This window comes from Tamandua tetradactyla, chromosome 7, assembly GCF_023851605.1.
Source record: "Tamandua tetradactyla isolate mTamTet1 chromosome 7, mTamTet1.pri, whole genome shotgun sequence".
NCBI lineage: Eukaryota > Metazoa > Chordata > Mammalia > Pilosa > Myrmecophagidae > Tamandua > Tamandua tetradactyla.
The window spans coordinates 98,649,399-98,664,789 of record NC_135333.1 but is presented as its reverse complement, the minus strand read 5'-3'; the positions used below and the strand labels follow the sequence as shown (position 1 = coordinate 98,664,789).

At 34.2% G+C, this 15,391-nt stretch overlaps 1 protein-coding gene and 1 long non-coding RNA gene across 9 annotated transcripts in view; one reads left to right on the top strand and one right to left on the bottom strand.

The window, feature by feature from the left end:
* KIF21A (kinesin family member 21A) overlaps positions 1–15,035 on the top strand; it is a 159,722-nt gene extending 144,687 nt beyond the window's left edge. For all 5 annotated transcript variants that reach the window (XM_077170508.1, XM_077170506.1, XM_077170509.1 and 2 more), the window contains 7 exons: positions 697–833; positions 3,465–3,645; positions 5,145–5,309; positions 6,522–6,639; positions 8,525–8,695; positions 9,837–10,036; positions 13,753–15,035. In XM_077170508.1, the coding sequence (XP_077026623.1) occupies positions 697–833; positions 3,465–3,645; positions 5,145–5,309; positions 6,522–6,639; positions 8,525–8,695; positions 9,837–10,036; positions 13,753–13,846 (1,066 nt within the window). In that variant the 3' untranslated portion in view covers positions 13,847–15,035. The remainder of the gene's footprint in view (positions 1–696; positions 834–3,464; positions 3,646–5,144; positions 5,310–6,521; positions 6,640–8,524; positions 8,696–9,836; positions 10,037–13,752) is intronic.
* Positions 13,503–15,391, bottom strand: part of LOC143691684 (uncharacterized) — a 212,407-nt gene continuing 210,518 nt past the window's right edge. For 2 of the 4 annotated variants that reach the window (XR_013179650.1, XR_013179651.1), the window contains exon 5: positions 13,505–13,819. This is a non-coding gene — a long non-coding RNA (uncharacterized LOC143691684). Of the gene's footprint in view, positions 13,820–15,391 lie in introns of all 4 variants that reach the window. The other 2 variants (XR_013179649.1, XR_013179652.1) reach the window with 2 other exon arrangements.

The following is a 15,391-nucleotide window of genomic DNA, read 5'->3' as shown; positions in this document are numbered from 1 at the left end:
GATATTTTGATATTTCCATAGTACATAGCTCAGTGGCATAAGGCAGCAATTCCAGAAATACTATATTTATATGAAAGCTCCCTTTAGAGCCTCAGGGTTTTTAAAAAATTCTCTTTCCTTTTCATCATCATTGTTAGAATTTTATTCTTTGAGTTTTTAATCTTTTTGAACTATCCTTTCTTTAAAATTTCTGTCCATGTAATCATTCTTATCTTTTGTTTATATTTTGTTTGAAATCTGCTTTCTTAGTATTTAGGTGCTAAGTGTTATATTTTATTCATGTCCTTTTTTTTGATATGGAATCACAGTTTGTAGTATCCACCATTTCTACTTTCTTCTTTGTCACAATTCAGTACAAACACTCCCAATATGCGTCATTAAACAGTGGAGAAATAAAATTGTTAATATGAAAATCCAGAATGCATCATATCTTTGCTCTTTGCAGAATGCAGCTGCCAGCAGATGCTTAATTAGTTGATGCATCCATCAGTACTATTATTGTTTCATATCGTGGCTCTGTCCTTTTGCTTAAGAAAGAGACTGTATCGCTTAAGGAGCAGTCTGTATTTTATTACTGTTTACTCATAAATATTCTTAGAGTCAGAAAAGATAAGTAAAATTAGTCTCATGTTATAGCTATTAATATGCTTCTGATGTGAATCCTATTTTTGTTTGCTTGTTTTTCACCCATCTCAGGGGCATAATCAATCCATTTCCTGCTGCAAAAGGAATCAGAGCTTCTCCCCTACAGTGTATTCACATAGCTGAAGGGCATTTAAAAGCTGTGCTCTGTGTAGATGCTACTGATGATCTCCTCTTCACTGGATCAAAAGGTACTAATCATTGTCAAATGTGGATATTTCACAGTTTTCTTTTTCTTTTTATGATTACATTTTTAACAGACTTAAAAAAAAGTCATTATTTATGAGCTGGTAAAAATCTGAGAGATAATCTGGTTCAGTGCCTGATATTTTATAAAATCATTGCAAGGTTGGGAAGAAAGTAAAAGTTCTGTTCATGTTTAACATGACCACAATGTTGAGAGAATACATCTTCCTTCAGTATTTGAGCACCTATTGCACCCAAACCTGGTATTGCAAGTTGTGTAAACATTTATAGAACACTCTTAAAATGTACAGTGTGATAGAGATAATAAGATGGGTTCAAACCACCATTTCTCCATCATTTACTATGTACCAGGGACTGTGTTAGGCAGAATACAAGTTATAACTCATTTAATGCTCAAAACATCTCCAATGAGATACGTGTCACATCCTCACTTTTCAAATGAGGAAACAAAGGATTCAAGAGTTTAAATAATTTTCCCAGTGACAACTAGCCAGTAAGTTGAAGAGCCAGAAGTGGAAACCTAGGTCAACTCATCTCTGAATTTGTACTCTTAACCCATGTGGTACAGTTACACACAAATAGAAATTATCGATAAATACACACAGGCTAAGAGCTTTGGAGTTTCAGAAAAGGGAGAGATTATGCCCAGCTGTGGGAAGGAAGGAAGGCTCTGTCAAGGATGAATTTAGGATGAACCTAATAGTATGGTTTCAAAATTGACAGGTGAGGAATCACAGCCAAGATTACAGAACAGCATTAGCAAAGATGTGGAGGTAAATCTGGAGTATGTTGATTGTGTGGAAAAGTATTATAGTATATGTGAGAGAAATGGTAGACAATGAGACTAGAAAGGTAAGAAGAAACACATGCAGGAATTCGGGAAGTTAATAAAGTTTTTTCGCATTTAGGGATGTTGCAAGATTCAGTTCAGTCAGCTATTTACTGTTCATTTTCTGTGCGGGAAGTATGGCAATCTAGTTAGATCTTAAGAATTGATGGTGGATATGACTGAAAGGGAATGTGTAGTGCCATGTATCCCAACGATTGCATTTATGACTATAAATAAGTTCTCACATGAACTATTTCAGTAGTTCGATAGTGGACAAGGAGTCAATGATAGAGGGATATAGGGGAAAAGTAAAAATGATTGCTATAGCTCATAGTTAACAGGCAATTAGATAGTGCTAATAGTCATAGTTTGCTAACCCCCAGTCACCATTATGCCTATTGTCTCTTAAGAGCACCTGGGGCTCTAAGTGAGCCTCTGCAAAGGTTTCATGTACCAGGGTTGCCTTCGTGGAACATATAATTCCCAGAGAGTTCCTGGGTCAGATAAATCCTGAAACCCAGAGGGATTAGCCTCTCAGGATTATCAGTTGATTGCATTTCCCTGTCCTTCAGTGTGGACATCCCTTCTCAGCATGAAAGAGTTGGAACAGGCATTCTCCAAGGATCCCTATAGGTGTAAGAAGAATTAAAGGAGAGGGAGGAGATATAAGAGAAAGTGGGGTTTAACAAATGAGCCTGGCTGCTGAATCACTACATTAATGTTCCTTCTAGCCTCCAGTGTTTTGAAGCAGCTAGAAGGAAAATTTTGAGATGATGAAATGGTAGTCCATGACAAACTCTGGGCTCTGTTCTGTAGCTACTTGTTTAAATGTGCTTTGAAAATTATTGCTTTTTCCTTTCTTTGCTTATTATATATATTTTACAATTAAAAAACGTTAAAAGAAACAATGGAGAATGTACATGGAAATATTATGTGTTCAAGGGACATGATGTATAAATTTACTCTCAAATGTTTAGAAAATAGATAGATAGATATATAGCCAGATAGATATATGATAGATAGATGGATAGCAGGTAGAATGATGTGGCAAATGGTTGGCAATGTTAAAAGTTGGTTTATCTGGGTATTTGGGGTGGTAATACGTTGGAGTTCTCTGTACGGGTTTTGTATTATTTTGTAGCTGTCCTGTAATTTTGAAATTACTTCAAAATTAAACTTTTTAAGAAATAAAAAAAAAAGAATTGTGAATAATGGTAATGAATTGCCCAGTTAAAAAAAAAGTCAATTCTGTGAATGTAACAGAATTGTCTAATGATTCATATTAAATCATAAGGATAATTAGGTATTTAACATGTCAGAAAGATGCAAGATAATAGTTTTATGGTTATGTTTTTGATTAAAAATAAAAATAAAATCCATTATCAGTGAAAGAACAGTGTATGTTTGTTTCAAAGTGAGGTGATTACTGCGGCAAGCGGTAGTGTGATTAAAGCAGAATGTTTTGAAGAGGCTTATTTGAAATGGCTATTTTAATATGGGGCAGTTTGAAGCAGGACTCTTTTGATATGCCTTTTTGAAAATTTTACATAATTATTGTTGATATCACACAATCTGCACAATAGATATTCCTGACTTTCATCCCATTTTAACATCTTTCATGTACTTGAAGCTGCTGAATTAGGATGCCTGGTACAAGTTAACGGAGTAATTACTCAATTTAAAGTCTCATTTCCCACATGTTGGAGAAAACTGTTTAAATAATTTTTATTGTTTAGAGAATCTAATGTTTATCTTAATGGTATATATATTTTCTAATTTGTTTTAGATCGTACTTGTAAAGTATGGAATTTGGTGACTGGGCAGGAGATAATGTCACTGGGGAGTCATCCCAACAATGTTGTATCTGTAAAATACTGTAATTATACGAGTTTGGTCTTCACTGTTTCAACATCTTATATTAAGGTGTGGGATATCAGAGATTCTGCAAAGTGCATTCGAACTCTGACGTAAGTAACTTTAAGACTAACAGCATAAGGACTGAATAGTGTTTTGTTAAATATAAGAGAAGAAAGGATTGTGAATGTATTTTTATTTATTTGTACCTGTCTATTTCCAAAATGATACTAAATTGTTTATGATAAAACTCATAAAATAAAGGAGGAAAAAATATCGAGAGAATAAAAGATAAGAGCCAGGTATTAAACAGGAAGGGATAAACCATATTAGAAGACTTCAGTCTATGACTCAGTACACATTTCATGTTTTTGCCTCCCAAATAGTAAGGTGTTATTGCATTTTCATACTACTTATTACTGGCTGGAGTTAAATGACTTATATTAGTAGCTTCAAATGAATTCCACTCCTTTGAAATGGCTGAGAATCAGCATTGTAAGCAATTAAAAGGTACTTGTTACCTTTAATTAACAGATATTGAATAACTAAGAGTATTTTTTTTTAGTATTGACTCTGCTTTACTGTTATTACAGATTTCAGAACTGCAGGTTATGAAGGACGATAGAGGATAAGTCTGTTTTCTCTTTATTTGTGATCATGTCTATCTTTAAAATGTAGAGCAAATAATGATTCTTTTGATGAACTGTTTTACATATTCAAAATTGAGGTGACCCCTGTATTAGTTTAGATGAGAGAAGAGAGTATGGTAGAGGTTAATTTTTACTAATTTGTAGGGAGAGATTATTAACTTTTAAGTGCTAATTTATAATTTGAGAACTACTAATTATTTACTGTACTGAACATATCAATTGAGGGAGATTTTATAGAAATACAACACTATAGTATAAGTTAGAAATGTTACAATCCAGTTGGATCACTAAGGTTAAATTGGAAAAGATTCAAGTTAACTTGTTGTTTTAGAAGTTAGCTGAGAAAATGTTTCAAAATTTAAAAAGATTATTTAACATCTAGAATTTATGTGAAGAAATGTAGGTAAGCTATGTTTGTCTTTAGTATATAGTAGATGCACCGTACATGTGATTGGGTTGAAGTAAACAAAAATGGCAAATAATTAAAAAGGTCTCCAGTTGTATTTAATCCAAGGGACAATTCTTATCTATGAAAGGAATATTGGTAGGTTTTTTCCATAGGGCTCTTCCAGAAACTGCAGAAAAATGAATTATTTTTGTGACCCTGTATCACTATATAGCGTTTTCAGCTTTGATGTCTAATCTTTTCTGTTTAGAATGTTTCAGTCATCTCTAACTCAGGACCTGGATGGAATTCCTAGCATTATAATAAAATTAAAATTTTAATAAAAATTAAAAGCTTTAAGCCATTTTGTCTTGTTATTAAAATTCATCTATTTGCTTATTCAGCAGACATTTATAAATGCTGGCTATGTGAGAAGCGCTGTTTTGTGCAGACTGTGACAAAAGGATGCAGTTCCTGATGTTGCCTCGGCCTGTTTTCAATAGGAATTCAAGAGATTCCAGGCATAACTCATGTCTGGATACATGACATTTTTTTGCTTTGTTTTGTCTCTGTTAAGGTCTTCAGGTCAAGTTACTCTTGGAGATGCTTGTTCAGCAAGTACCAACCGGACAGTAGCTATTCCTTCTGGGGAGAACCAGATCAATCAAATTTCACTAAACCCAACTGGCACTTTCCTCTACGCAGCTTCTGGAAATGCTGTCAGAATGTGGGATCTTAAAAGGTAGGTATTTTGAGAAAATGTACTTCTTACATAGCAAGTACAACTTTCAGACATTAAAATCGCATTGATGCTTATGAGATTTAGTTTTTATAAACTGAGTTGGTATATAATCATAGGCTTTCCTATTAAGCTCGACACCAGTAAATATTTCTTCTGTTCTCAGTTTCATTAGCAAACTCACAATTTTCCTTTCTTTTAATCTCCATTGCTGGGGGAAAAAAAACAGAATGAAAACCTTAGATCGCCTTAAAATGTATTTACAAAGTATGTTGTTTACTAAGAAGAGAGGAGGGTTCTTACCGTAGTTTCATCAGTACCCTTTTAAAAAATTGTTTTTTGCAACATAATTCAAACATTTTATATCTCATTTTTCAGTTTATAAATTTGCTTTAATAACTTTGGATAAAAATCCTCACAGGGCTTTCAAAAAACTATTATATCCTAGAAGCCAAATACATCTCTGTATCCCAGCAACTTGATTTGAAGTAGGACTGGGAGCAGAGGTTCATTGTCACCCCAGAAAATTGACATCACCTGTTTTCCACCAGCCCAATACCTGTTCTGGTCTTTTAAATATATTTATGCTAATCGATGAAATGGACTACTATATAGTCCATATGTTCTCTCATATACACACATATGTGTATACATGATGTATATATGTGCACATATATATGTATATGTAAGGATATATGTAACATGAATATTCATGTAGGTGCATAAACATTTATTTCTTGTTGCTGATCTCCTTATTCCTCCTCCCAGGCCTGTTTCTTTTATAAGTGTGTGTGTGTGTGTGTGTGTGTGTGTGTGTGTGTAAAATCTTACTTTCTCCCTTGTTATTGATTCTGTAATTACATTAGCGATACGGTTGTTTTAATCAAATTCCAGATTGGCTCTAATAACATCAGTCATATATGTCTGTCATGTCAGACAATTAGATCTAGGTTTACCTCTACTTAACGTTAGAATTAAAAATTAGTCTTAGCCATTTTTCAGACTTTTGCTACTTTTATTTTAGTCCATTTTGGAATAACTTACCTAGGATTCCCCTCACCTCCGTCATAGAATATGTTAGTTTGACCATTTTGATTCTAATCTGAACAGAGTTTCATAGAGGTGAAGCTAAGTATGTAGACTATTTATGTTATGGCTTAGCCCTAGCATGCAAATAAATATTTTCAAATGAAATTACTATCTTTCTTTTTAAAGGTTTCAGTCTACAGGAAAGTTGACGGGCCATCTAGGTCCTGTTATGTGCCTTACTGTCGATCAGATTTCCAGTGGACAAGATCTAATCATCACTGGCTCTAAGGATCATTACATCAAAGTATGTATAATGGGGTTGTTGGATATATTCTTTTCTCTCTCATTAAATATTAGATTTGAATTATTCAGACTCATCTAGGACCCTGTTAATCAGTTTTCACTTTTCTAACTTTTACTTTTCCTTTCTCATCTTTTCCTCACTCATTTCAAACTATTATTGCCTTATTATTAAATTAGATATTCTCATTTTTCATAGAAAACAGGTTGAGAAGGAGTTTTTTTATTTTTTTAGTGCCATCACCAGCTAATGTTGGTCATCATCTTTTTTTTTTGGCTTTTTATTTTGAAATAACTTTAAACTGACAGGAAAGTTGTAAAAATACTATAAAAACAATGCATAGAATTCTAACATACCCCCCCATCCAGGTTCCCAAATTTACCACCTATTAGATTTTTGTCTTTTGCTTGCTTGCTTCACTCTTTCTCTCTCTCCCTTCCTTCCTTCTTTCCTTTCTCTCTCCTTCCCTCTGTCCTCCCTCCCTCCCTCCTTTCCTCCCTTCTTTCATGTTCTTTCCTATCTATCTGTCTGTCTGTCTGTCTGTCTGTCTACCTACCTACCTACCTATCATCTATCATCTATTACCATCATTTCATATTCACCATTTCTTAGTGATAATATTAATGTCAACAGAATTGTATGAAATTAGTAGATAAAGAAAGGAAAGTTGCATAGTTTGATTCTGTAGATGTTAATCGTGAGACACTGGCATAACATCCACATATAGGCCAGAGCTCAACCTAACTTATGACTAGAGATATAAGTTTGGGAGCTATTCAAATAGAAATGGATGCTCATGGAGTTAGAGTGTGTGACACGTCCAAGGCAGAGAGATATTGACTGATGACTCAACCATGGAGAATATCTATAAGAAACAACAAGAATAAGAAGAGGATACAGTAAGAAAGAGAGACAGAAAGATAGAAAAGAAAATATCTAGAGGAAAGGAGTCATCAATTGTGTCAAGTGCTACTGATAGAATAGAATGAGGACTTGGGAGAACTGAACCTTCCAATTTAGAGGTGGTTACTCAGGCTAAACTTTCTTCAAAATAGTAGGGACTGAAGTCCTTATAAGGAAAGTTGAAGAATGTATGTATTCTTTCTAGAATTCATTAAAAGATGAGAGACAAGTTAACGACTTGAAAATAAAATGGTTAAAGGGAGAGGATTTTGTGTTCAGGAGATCTGAGTATGTTTACATGCTCGGGAAATGGGCTCAGTGGAATGGGAAGAGTGAAGGGGACTGAAGTGGTGACAATTGATGAAAGTGGTAGGAGGAGTTAGAATCAGATTGTAGGTGTGAGTCTTGGAAAGAGGTAAGTACACTTTAGTGTCTGACAAAAAAGGACAGGTAAGAAGGTGTTTCAAGATAACAGGAAAATTCTGACATGGAGTGGAGGATCCAAAAAGTTTATTTTGGATCACCTGGGCGTTTTTAGGAAAGTGTGAGGTCATTAGCTAAGAGAGATGAGAGCAACTAAAGAGAGTGGACAAGGCTTTGAACAGGAGCTTTACAGAATTTGAGGTGAATGTCAGGACTGCAGAACTACCAAATAGTGATTAAATAATTATATTGTTTACTTGAATTTCAACTAGATAGATTATTATTATTATTGAATATATCATTTGTGCACCCATATGTGGAAAAACTGATTGCCTTTTTAAAAAGCCTACAGACAGCTAGACATGTGACATACAAACAAAATTAATGTGAGAATATAAATATCATGCATACTAGATGAATTTAATTAACTTGGTAAAATAGTATAACAAAACAAACCCTGTCTCTAAGATAGATGTATATGTCGGTTTCTAGGAATGTACCCATATAGGTGCTTATTCGTAAGTTAAATGAGGATGTCTGCTTTCTTTTTGCTTTTTTTCAGATGTTTGATGTAACTGAAGGAGCTCTTGGAACTGTCAGCCCCACCCACAATTTTGAACCCCCTCATTATGATGGCATTGAAGCCTTAACCATCCAAGGGGATAACCTATTCAGTGGGTCAAGAGATAATGGAATCAAGAAATGGGACTTAGCTCAAAAAGACCTTCTTCAGGTGAAGCAGAATGTTTTCATGATGTGGAGGGGGCATTTCAAACCACTTAAAGAATATCTGTCTAAATTTTCATTGTTTAGGGACTGTATTAATCAGAGCTTCCTCTTAAAGAGTGTTTCATCATCACCTACCAGAACTACTAATTAGGAAAATGGTGGCCATGCTTTTAATTCTTTCCCTTTTGTGACATGAAGATAAATTCAATATTTTATAATGTCTGCCAGATAAGAGGAGAATAGATACTGACAAGAGTAGAAAGGTGTGGAATTACCCCATTATGCTTACTAAATGAAATCAGATTTGGAATGGAACAGTTGCAGTTTCTCATTTTCTTTTGTTTTTGTGTTATGTGCATGTTCCAAGGAGAACCAAGTTTAGCCAAAGGCAAGAGTAGTGTAAATGCTACAGGGGCATTTTTGTATATCCAAGAGTGATGAGTTTATCATTTCCTGCAGAATAATAGTTGGGTTCAAGTATTGTCAAAAAAAAAAAATCAGATATTGTGATTTTTTTTTTAATTCCCAAGGGAAGAAAATTAGTTGGCAGATGAAATTGTTCTCCCTTTCAAACTTTTCTTTATATATGTATGGGGTTGTATATGTGGCAGCTACTACCATTTTTCTCCTTGTAACCAAAAGATGAAAATAAAATACAGTCATATGGTCTAATCTTATAATTATTGTTTGTTCATTTATGAAAATACATGGTTACCTCTGTTCTCTACCAAAGGGTTAGGGTGGTGAATTTATGAGACAGTTCCTATAGCCTATATACCAGGTTGTAGTTCTCAAACTTGTTTTACTAATAAATACATTCTGGGGAAAGGTGAGATGTTCACCTGGCCATGAAAAAGATATGGCATTTGAAGAATTTGGTATGCTTTTCAGGTCTTTTAGATTATATAGATTATTAACATTGTAGGTCTTTAATACTCATAATGATAATTAGCAAGGCAAATTGAAGAGCTTTATTTATTTCTTTAAACTGTGAGTGACTCTTAGAAAATGAACTTTGATAGTTTGCAGGTCATTCAATATTCTAAATATTGAGGTTTATCAATAAAAGTTTGTAACTTATTTGGTGTGAAAATATCACTTTGGAAGATTTCCTTTAAGCTGCTGATTTCTCTTTTTCCTCTCAGCAAGTTCCAAATGCACATAAGGACTGGGTCTGTGCGCTGGGAGTGGTGCCAAGCCACCCAGTTTTGCTCAGTGGCTGCAGAGGAGGCATTTTGAAACTCTGGAACGTGGATACTTTTGTACCAGTTGGAGAGATGAAGGGTCACGATAGTCCTATCAATGCCATATGTGTCAATTCCACCCACATTTTTACTGCAGCTGAGTAAGTTTTTCCTGCATGATTTTTCCCTATACCGGTTACTTGTGTTTATATTGATTAAATATTGTAAATTGCAGTTATGTAGAAACAAAGCATATGAAATCCTTTTATCACAGTCATTCTAATGTCTCTTTTAAGATATTTATGTTTTCTGATGTACACTGTGGACACTGAATCTAGGCTCCCCAGGTCACATGACAATATTTACACTTGTATTAGGGCTCTACTTATAATAGGAAGTCTGCTGCCAGATCTTGCCCTGGTGCTTTTAATAAAAAAAAAAATCATTTGTGAATGACTGATTTCTAAGGATTTTTTAAAGGAAGGTAACAGATTTGCCATTCTTTGCCTTATAGTCATAGGAAATTAATGATTTAGAACAAATCTCTTTGTACCTCCTTTTTCCTTCATTTAAAGTGTAAGTGCATAGTAATAACCTGTTTCATCCCTATTTTGGAAGGCTGGGTTGATTGATTCATTTGCTCATTTCTTGATTCATTCACAATGATTCGCCAGTGAACCAGGCACTATACCAGACTCTTGGAACTAGAACAGTGATAGAAAATAGATCCTAACCCAGTTTATATTCTGTGAGACAAAGTAGAAAATGAATAAGTAAAATATGGTAAATGGTAATAAGCTCCGTAGAGAAAAATTAAGCATGAAAGGAAGATGGGAGTATCATGAGGTGGGAGAGTATAAATCAGGTGATCTGGGAAGGCCTTGGTGTAGAGGTTATTTTTCATATAATTCTTGAAGGGGTGGAGAGATATTGGGGCCCCCCCCCCAAAAAACATGTATATAAATACTTCCGAAAGGAAAGCATATATTCTATAACGTGAGGTGTTGGTATTATCCAAATAAAATGCAATTTCTCATAAATATCTTTTTTTGATTCAGTCTACCCCAAATGCACAGATACCCTTATTTTATTTGGGAACTTCTGCTTTACTTCTGTGGCATCTCTTATTATTTGTGCTGTTTCCATTCACTTCCCTTTTTCACATAGATTTACTTTAATTTATTTTTAAGCTACATCAAAATCAATTGAGGTTTTTTGTTTGTTTTGCTTTTCTAAAGTACTTATTTTCTGAGCTTTACAGATGCTTTTTTTAAGATGTATTCCTTTGTACACGGTCATCACTTTTGTCTCTTTCCTTCTAAACTTGTTGAATCTTTGATAATTTCCTAGAAATGACTTGATTTCTGAAAATCACTGAAAGATTTGGGACACTCAAAAGAGTTTTGTTAATCATGGAGGCCTGGTGGATGAGATATGTTGTTATTGTACTTAACCTCTCTTCCCTGATGTGGTCTCATTTTAAAGATCTAAATTTTTTTTCTCAGTTTATCCAAGGTGCATCATGTAAATTATTTTCCATATGTTATCAAATATTTATATTTCAAAGAAAGATTTATATTTACTATATTTACATTTCATAGAAAAATAGCCAAAAGAATCAGAAGGGCTATTTTAAAATAAGTTCTATTTATTTGTAATTTAGGAAACATTTGTATAGTGCTTACTCTTTGCCAGGTATTGTTCTAAGCACTTTACAAGCATTTACTCACTTAATCTTCATAATTCTAGAAGGTGAATACTAGTATAATCCCTATTTTTCAAGTGGAAAAACTGAGACACAGAAAGCATAAGTAACTGGCTCGGGTCCCACACCTAGTAAGCAGTAGAGCCAGTATTTGGAACCAGGTGGTTTGAATGTCCAATTTAAAATCTGTACTCTTTATCCCCCTTGCTGCTTCTGCAATATGTGTCTTGGTTCTATTTCTCCCATAATTTCAGCATCTAAACCTACGTTCTGTGTGTCTCATCTGGTAACAGTATCTGGGCTCCTCTCTAAAGTTTATGATTCCACTTGAACACTTCCTCTTCCTTTGTCCTACACAAGGACATTGATCTAGAAATCCTTCTGCTCTTTCTCCTTCATCATCAGTTTCCCCCCTCTACCTGATCATTCCCATCAGTTTTTCTTTCTCCTGTCTTATAAAACATTTTATTGACTCTATTTGCCCTGCCATTCTCTACACCCTCTTGCAATAAAATTCCTTGAGGGAGTTATCTATCTACCCTTTCTCATCCCTTTCTGCATATAGTCCACTCCAAACTGATTTTTTTCCACACAAATTCATGAAATTTGCTCTTATCAAGGTCACCTATGATTTCTAAACTCATGAAACCTACTCTTGTCAAGATGACCTATGATTTCTACATTGCTAAATCCATGGTTTAATTGACATTCCTTTATCTTCTGCGGCATGTGACACAAATATTTACTCTCCTCTTCCTTGATACATTTTGTTCACTTGATTTCTAAGACAACTCCCATTCTCTGATCACTCCTGCTCTGTCCATTGTAGGTTTTCATTTCCCCCTGAGCTTAATGTTAGAGTGCCCTAGGGCTTAGCACTTGGTAATCTTCTCATATTTCCTATGTTTTTCCACTTCTGCTATATCAACATTACTAAAGTTATATCTCCAAGCCAGACCTTTCCCAACCAATGACTCATAAATCTAACTACCCATATCACATTATCTGTTGGATGTCCAATAGGTGTCACATACTTGGGGTTATTTGAAGTCCTTGGATATGTGGATTTGTAGTTTTCATCAAATATAGAAAAATTCCAGCCTTTATTCCATCAAATATTTTTCTGTCATCCTTCTTTCTTTCTAGGACTACAATTATACATATGTTAGACCAATTAATATTGTCCTACAGGTCATTGAAGCTCTCTGTTCTTTTTTCCCCCAGTCTGTTTCATTGAACAAGTCACTTGAAATGGACTACCAAAAGTCTGAAGCACCTTTTAACTAGTCAAGTTCTATGAAAACTCTACTTTTTTTGCCTTTGTTTTTTTTTCCAGAAAATTGGAATAGTGACATTGTGTTTAAGCCATGACAGATGCTTAGTGTGCAGAAACAAATTTTCTCAGAAATACTTTTCTTCTTCCATGTTCTGTGGTGGAGTGTTAGTCTATTTGTTAATAGTCTCCTATCTTTTCTGTGGAAATGTTCTGATTTCAACCAAAGATAATTCTAAAAACTGTTTCCAGATTTACCAACTCTCATCAACAGCCCCAGGCCCCTCTCATCCCAGAGGCCTCAGTGTGACCATGCGCTGGGCTGTTGTACCTGAAGACCTCTGACCATATGGTGTATTTCATGTTGTTTTCGGAAATAATGAATGCAGGCCCAATATAGTGGTTAAGGGATTGGGCTATGGAATCAGACTGCCTGGATTCAAATCTTAACTTTGTGAACTTAAAGTTACATACATTTCTGGGCCTCAATCTGCTGAAAAGGAATAATAGCAGTACCTATTTCTTGTTGTAGTTAAGGAGACTTATGTATGTAGAGGCACACATACGTAAGGTAATGTATGTAGAGGCACACAGCAGTAATATCTCACACATTTTCTCCCTTTTTTTTTGGGTGGGAGAGGAAAGGCAGATTCAAGAGGCATTTGGCAGTTGAAATCAGTGAGATTGGGGACATGTTGGGATGTGGGATGTAAGGGGCTGAGAGATAAGTGATAAGTAAGTGCCATTATTATGTATATAGCTTTGATACACTTATTGGACAATGTCTATTTTTTACTTACATTTATTAAAGACGTCTTCAGAAAATGTTCCCATTTTCTAAAAGCTATTTATTTTTCTGCCTTTGTTCACATCTTCATTTTTAATTTATTATTTTGTAGTGATCGAACTGTGAGAATTTGGAAGGCTCGCAATTTGCAAGATGGTCAGATCTTGGATACTGGAGATCTGGGGGAAGACATTGCCAGTAATTAAACATGAATGGAGCTCATCATAAACTGAATACTGTGATAATATTCTATATGTTCTTTATGAAAAATAGTGCCCTACATTTATTAGGCAAAAACTTATGATTGGGATTAACTGGAAAATATATCTGAATCTAATTGCTGAATAGAAGTCATATTCTAATAAAATTGTATTTATCCTGTGTGCTTAATTTTGATATCTGTTGAAACATATATATCCTACAGTTGAAATACTGCTTGATTCGCACTTTTAGTGTGGCTGGATTTTTGTGTGTAGCTATATAAAACACTTAAAATTATTTAAATTACAACATGTCTGCTGTTGTGTCAGTCAAAAAATACACCAGGAATACAATGCTGACTACTGTTAACTCCTTCCTATGGCCTTTTCAGATGATTAACATATGTAAACATATTAAGAATGTTAGTCAAATTGAGGTCCACTTGCTTGGTATTTAAACTGGCCTATAAAGGGTTCCCAAACATCAAAGCTCTTTTAACGTAATGGGAAAAATAAGATATGAGATTATTATTGAGGAGTTTCATAAAGTGGAATTGACCTTAAACTACTGATAAAGAATGTTAAACAGTTTGTATTAATGTTGGCATTTACATGTATTGACCAAAGTTTTGCAGCTGTGCTCTATTCCATGCTCAGGACTAAAAAGCTGTTAAATTGTTGTTTATTAGTGTTGTGCATACAGTCTGTGGTGGGAAATATTTCTGATGTCCTAACAGAAATATATTTTGATCTGTTTTCCTAAGGAGTTGTTTCTATCATCATCTTTTAATTTCATTTTTTATTTAATAGTAGTGTTTCCTTTCCCTTTTATCTAGTTTTTTTATATGCTGCTAAATATATTTTAAATACACTATGTTTGCAAACCTTGGTAGCTAGGACGAGAACTATATCACCTGCGATGGGAAAAGCTATGTAAATAGGTAGATTGTAAAGAGAAAAAACCTTATGTTGTGCCTGTATGAATTTTTAAATGCTGTAGATTGGATTTTAAAAAAGGATGTATAATTTACTTGTCTGCTCAGAATATTAATTTGTAAATTCTGCAAATTTAATTTTTATGTAGATGGTATATAACATTTGAAAATATTGTCTTACGTGATGTTTTTTCCTAAAAATATTTGCTTGTAAATGAAAGTGTAGCTAGGGCTTAAATAAACGTGTTGCTCTGAATTGATTTTAGTCTGTTGTTTTTTTCCTAAGTGTAAGAAAAGGCCAGTGTTTGTAAAATCATTTTTTTATCTGTGATATAAAAAAGGTAAACTTTTGGGTGCATGGGTAGTTCAGTGGTTAGAATGTTTGCCTTCCATGCAGGAAACCCGGGTTTGATTCCCAGACCCTGCACCCCCCCGCAAAAAAAAGATAGATTTTTTAAATGTCTAACCATTCATGTATTTTACTTTCTTTATTCACTAGACATGAAATAATCTTGAAAATTTTAACCTGTAACTTGATCTTGATGAACCAAGGAATCTTTCTATTTGAAAGAAGTAAACTATATAGTTTATGGATTCAAATGTGGGTGGTAAAATA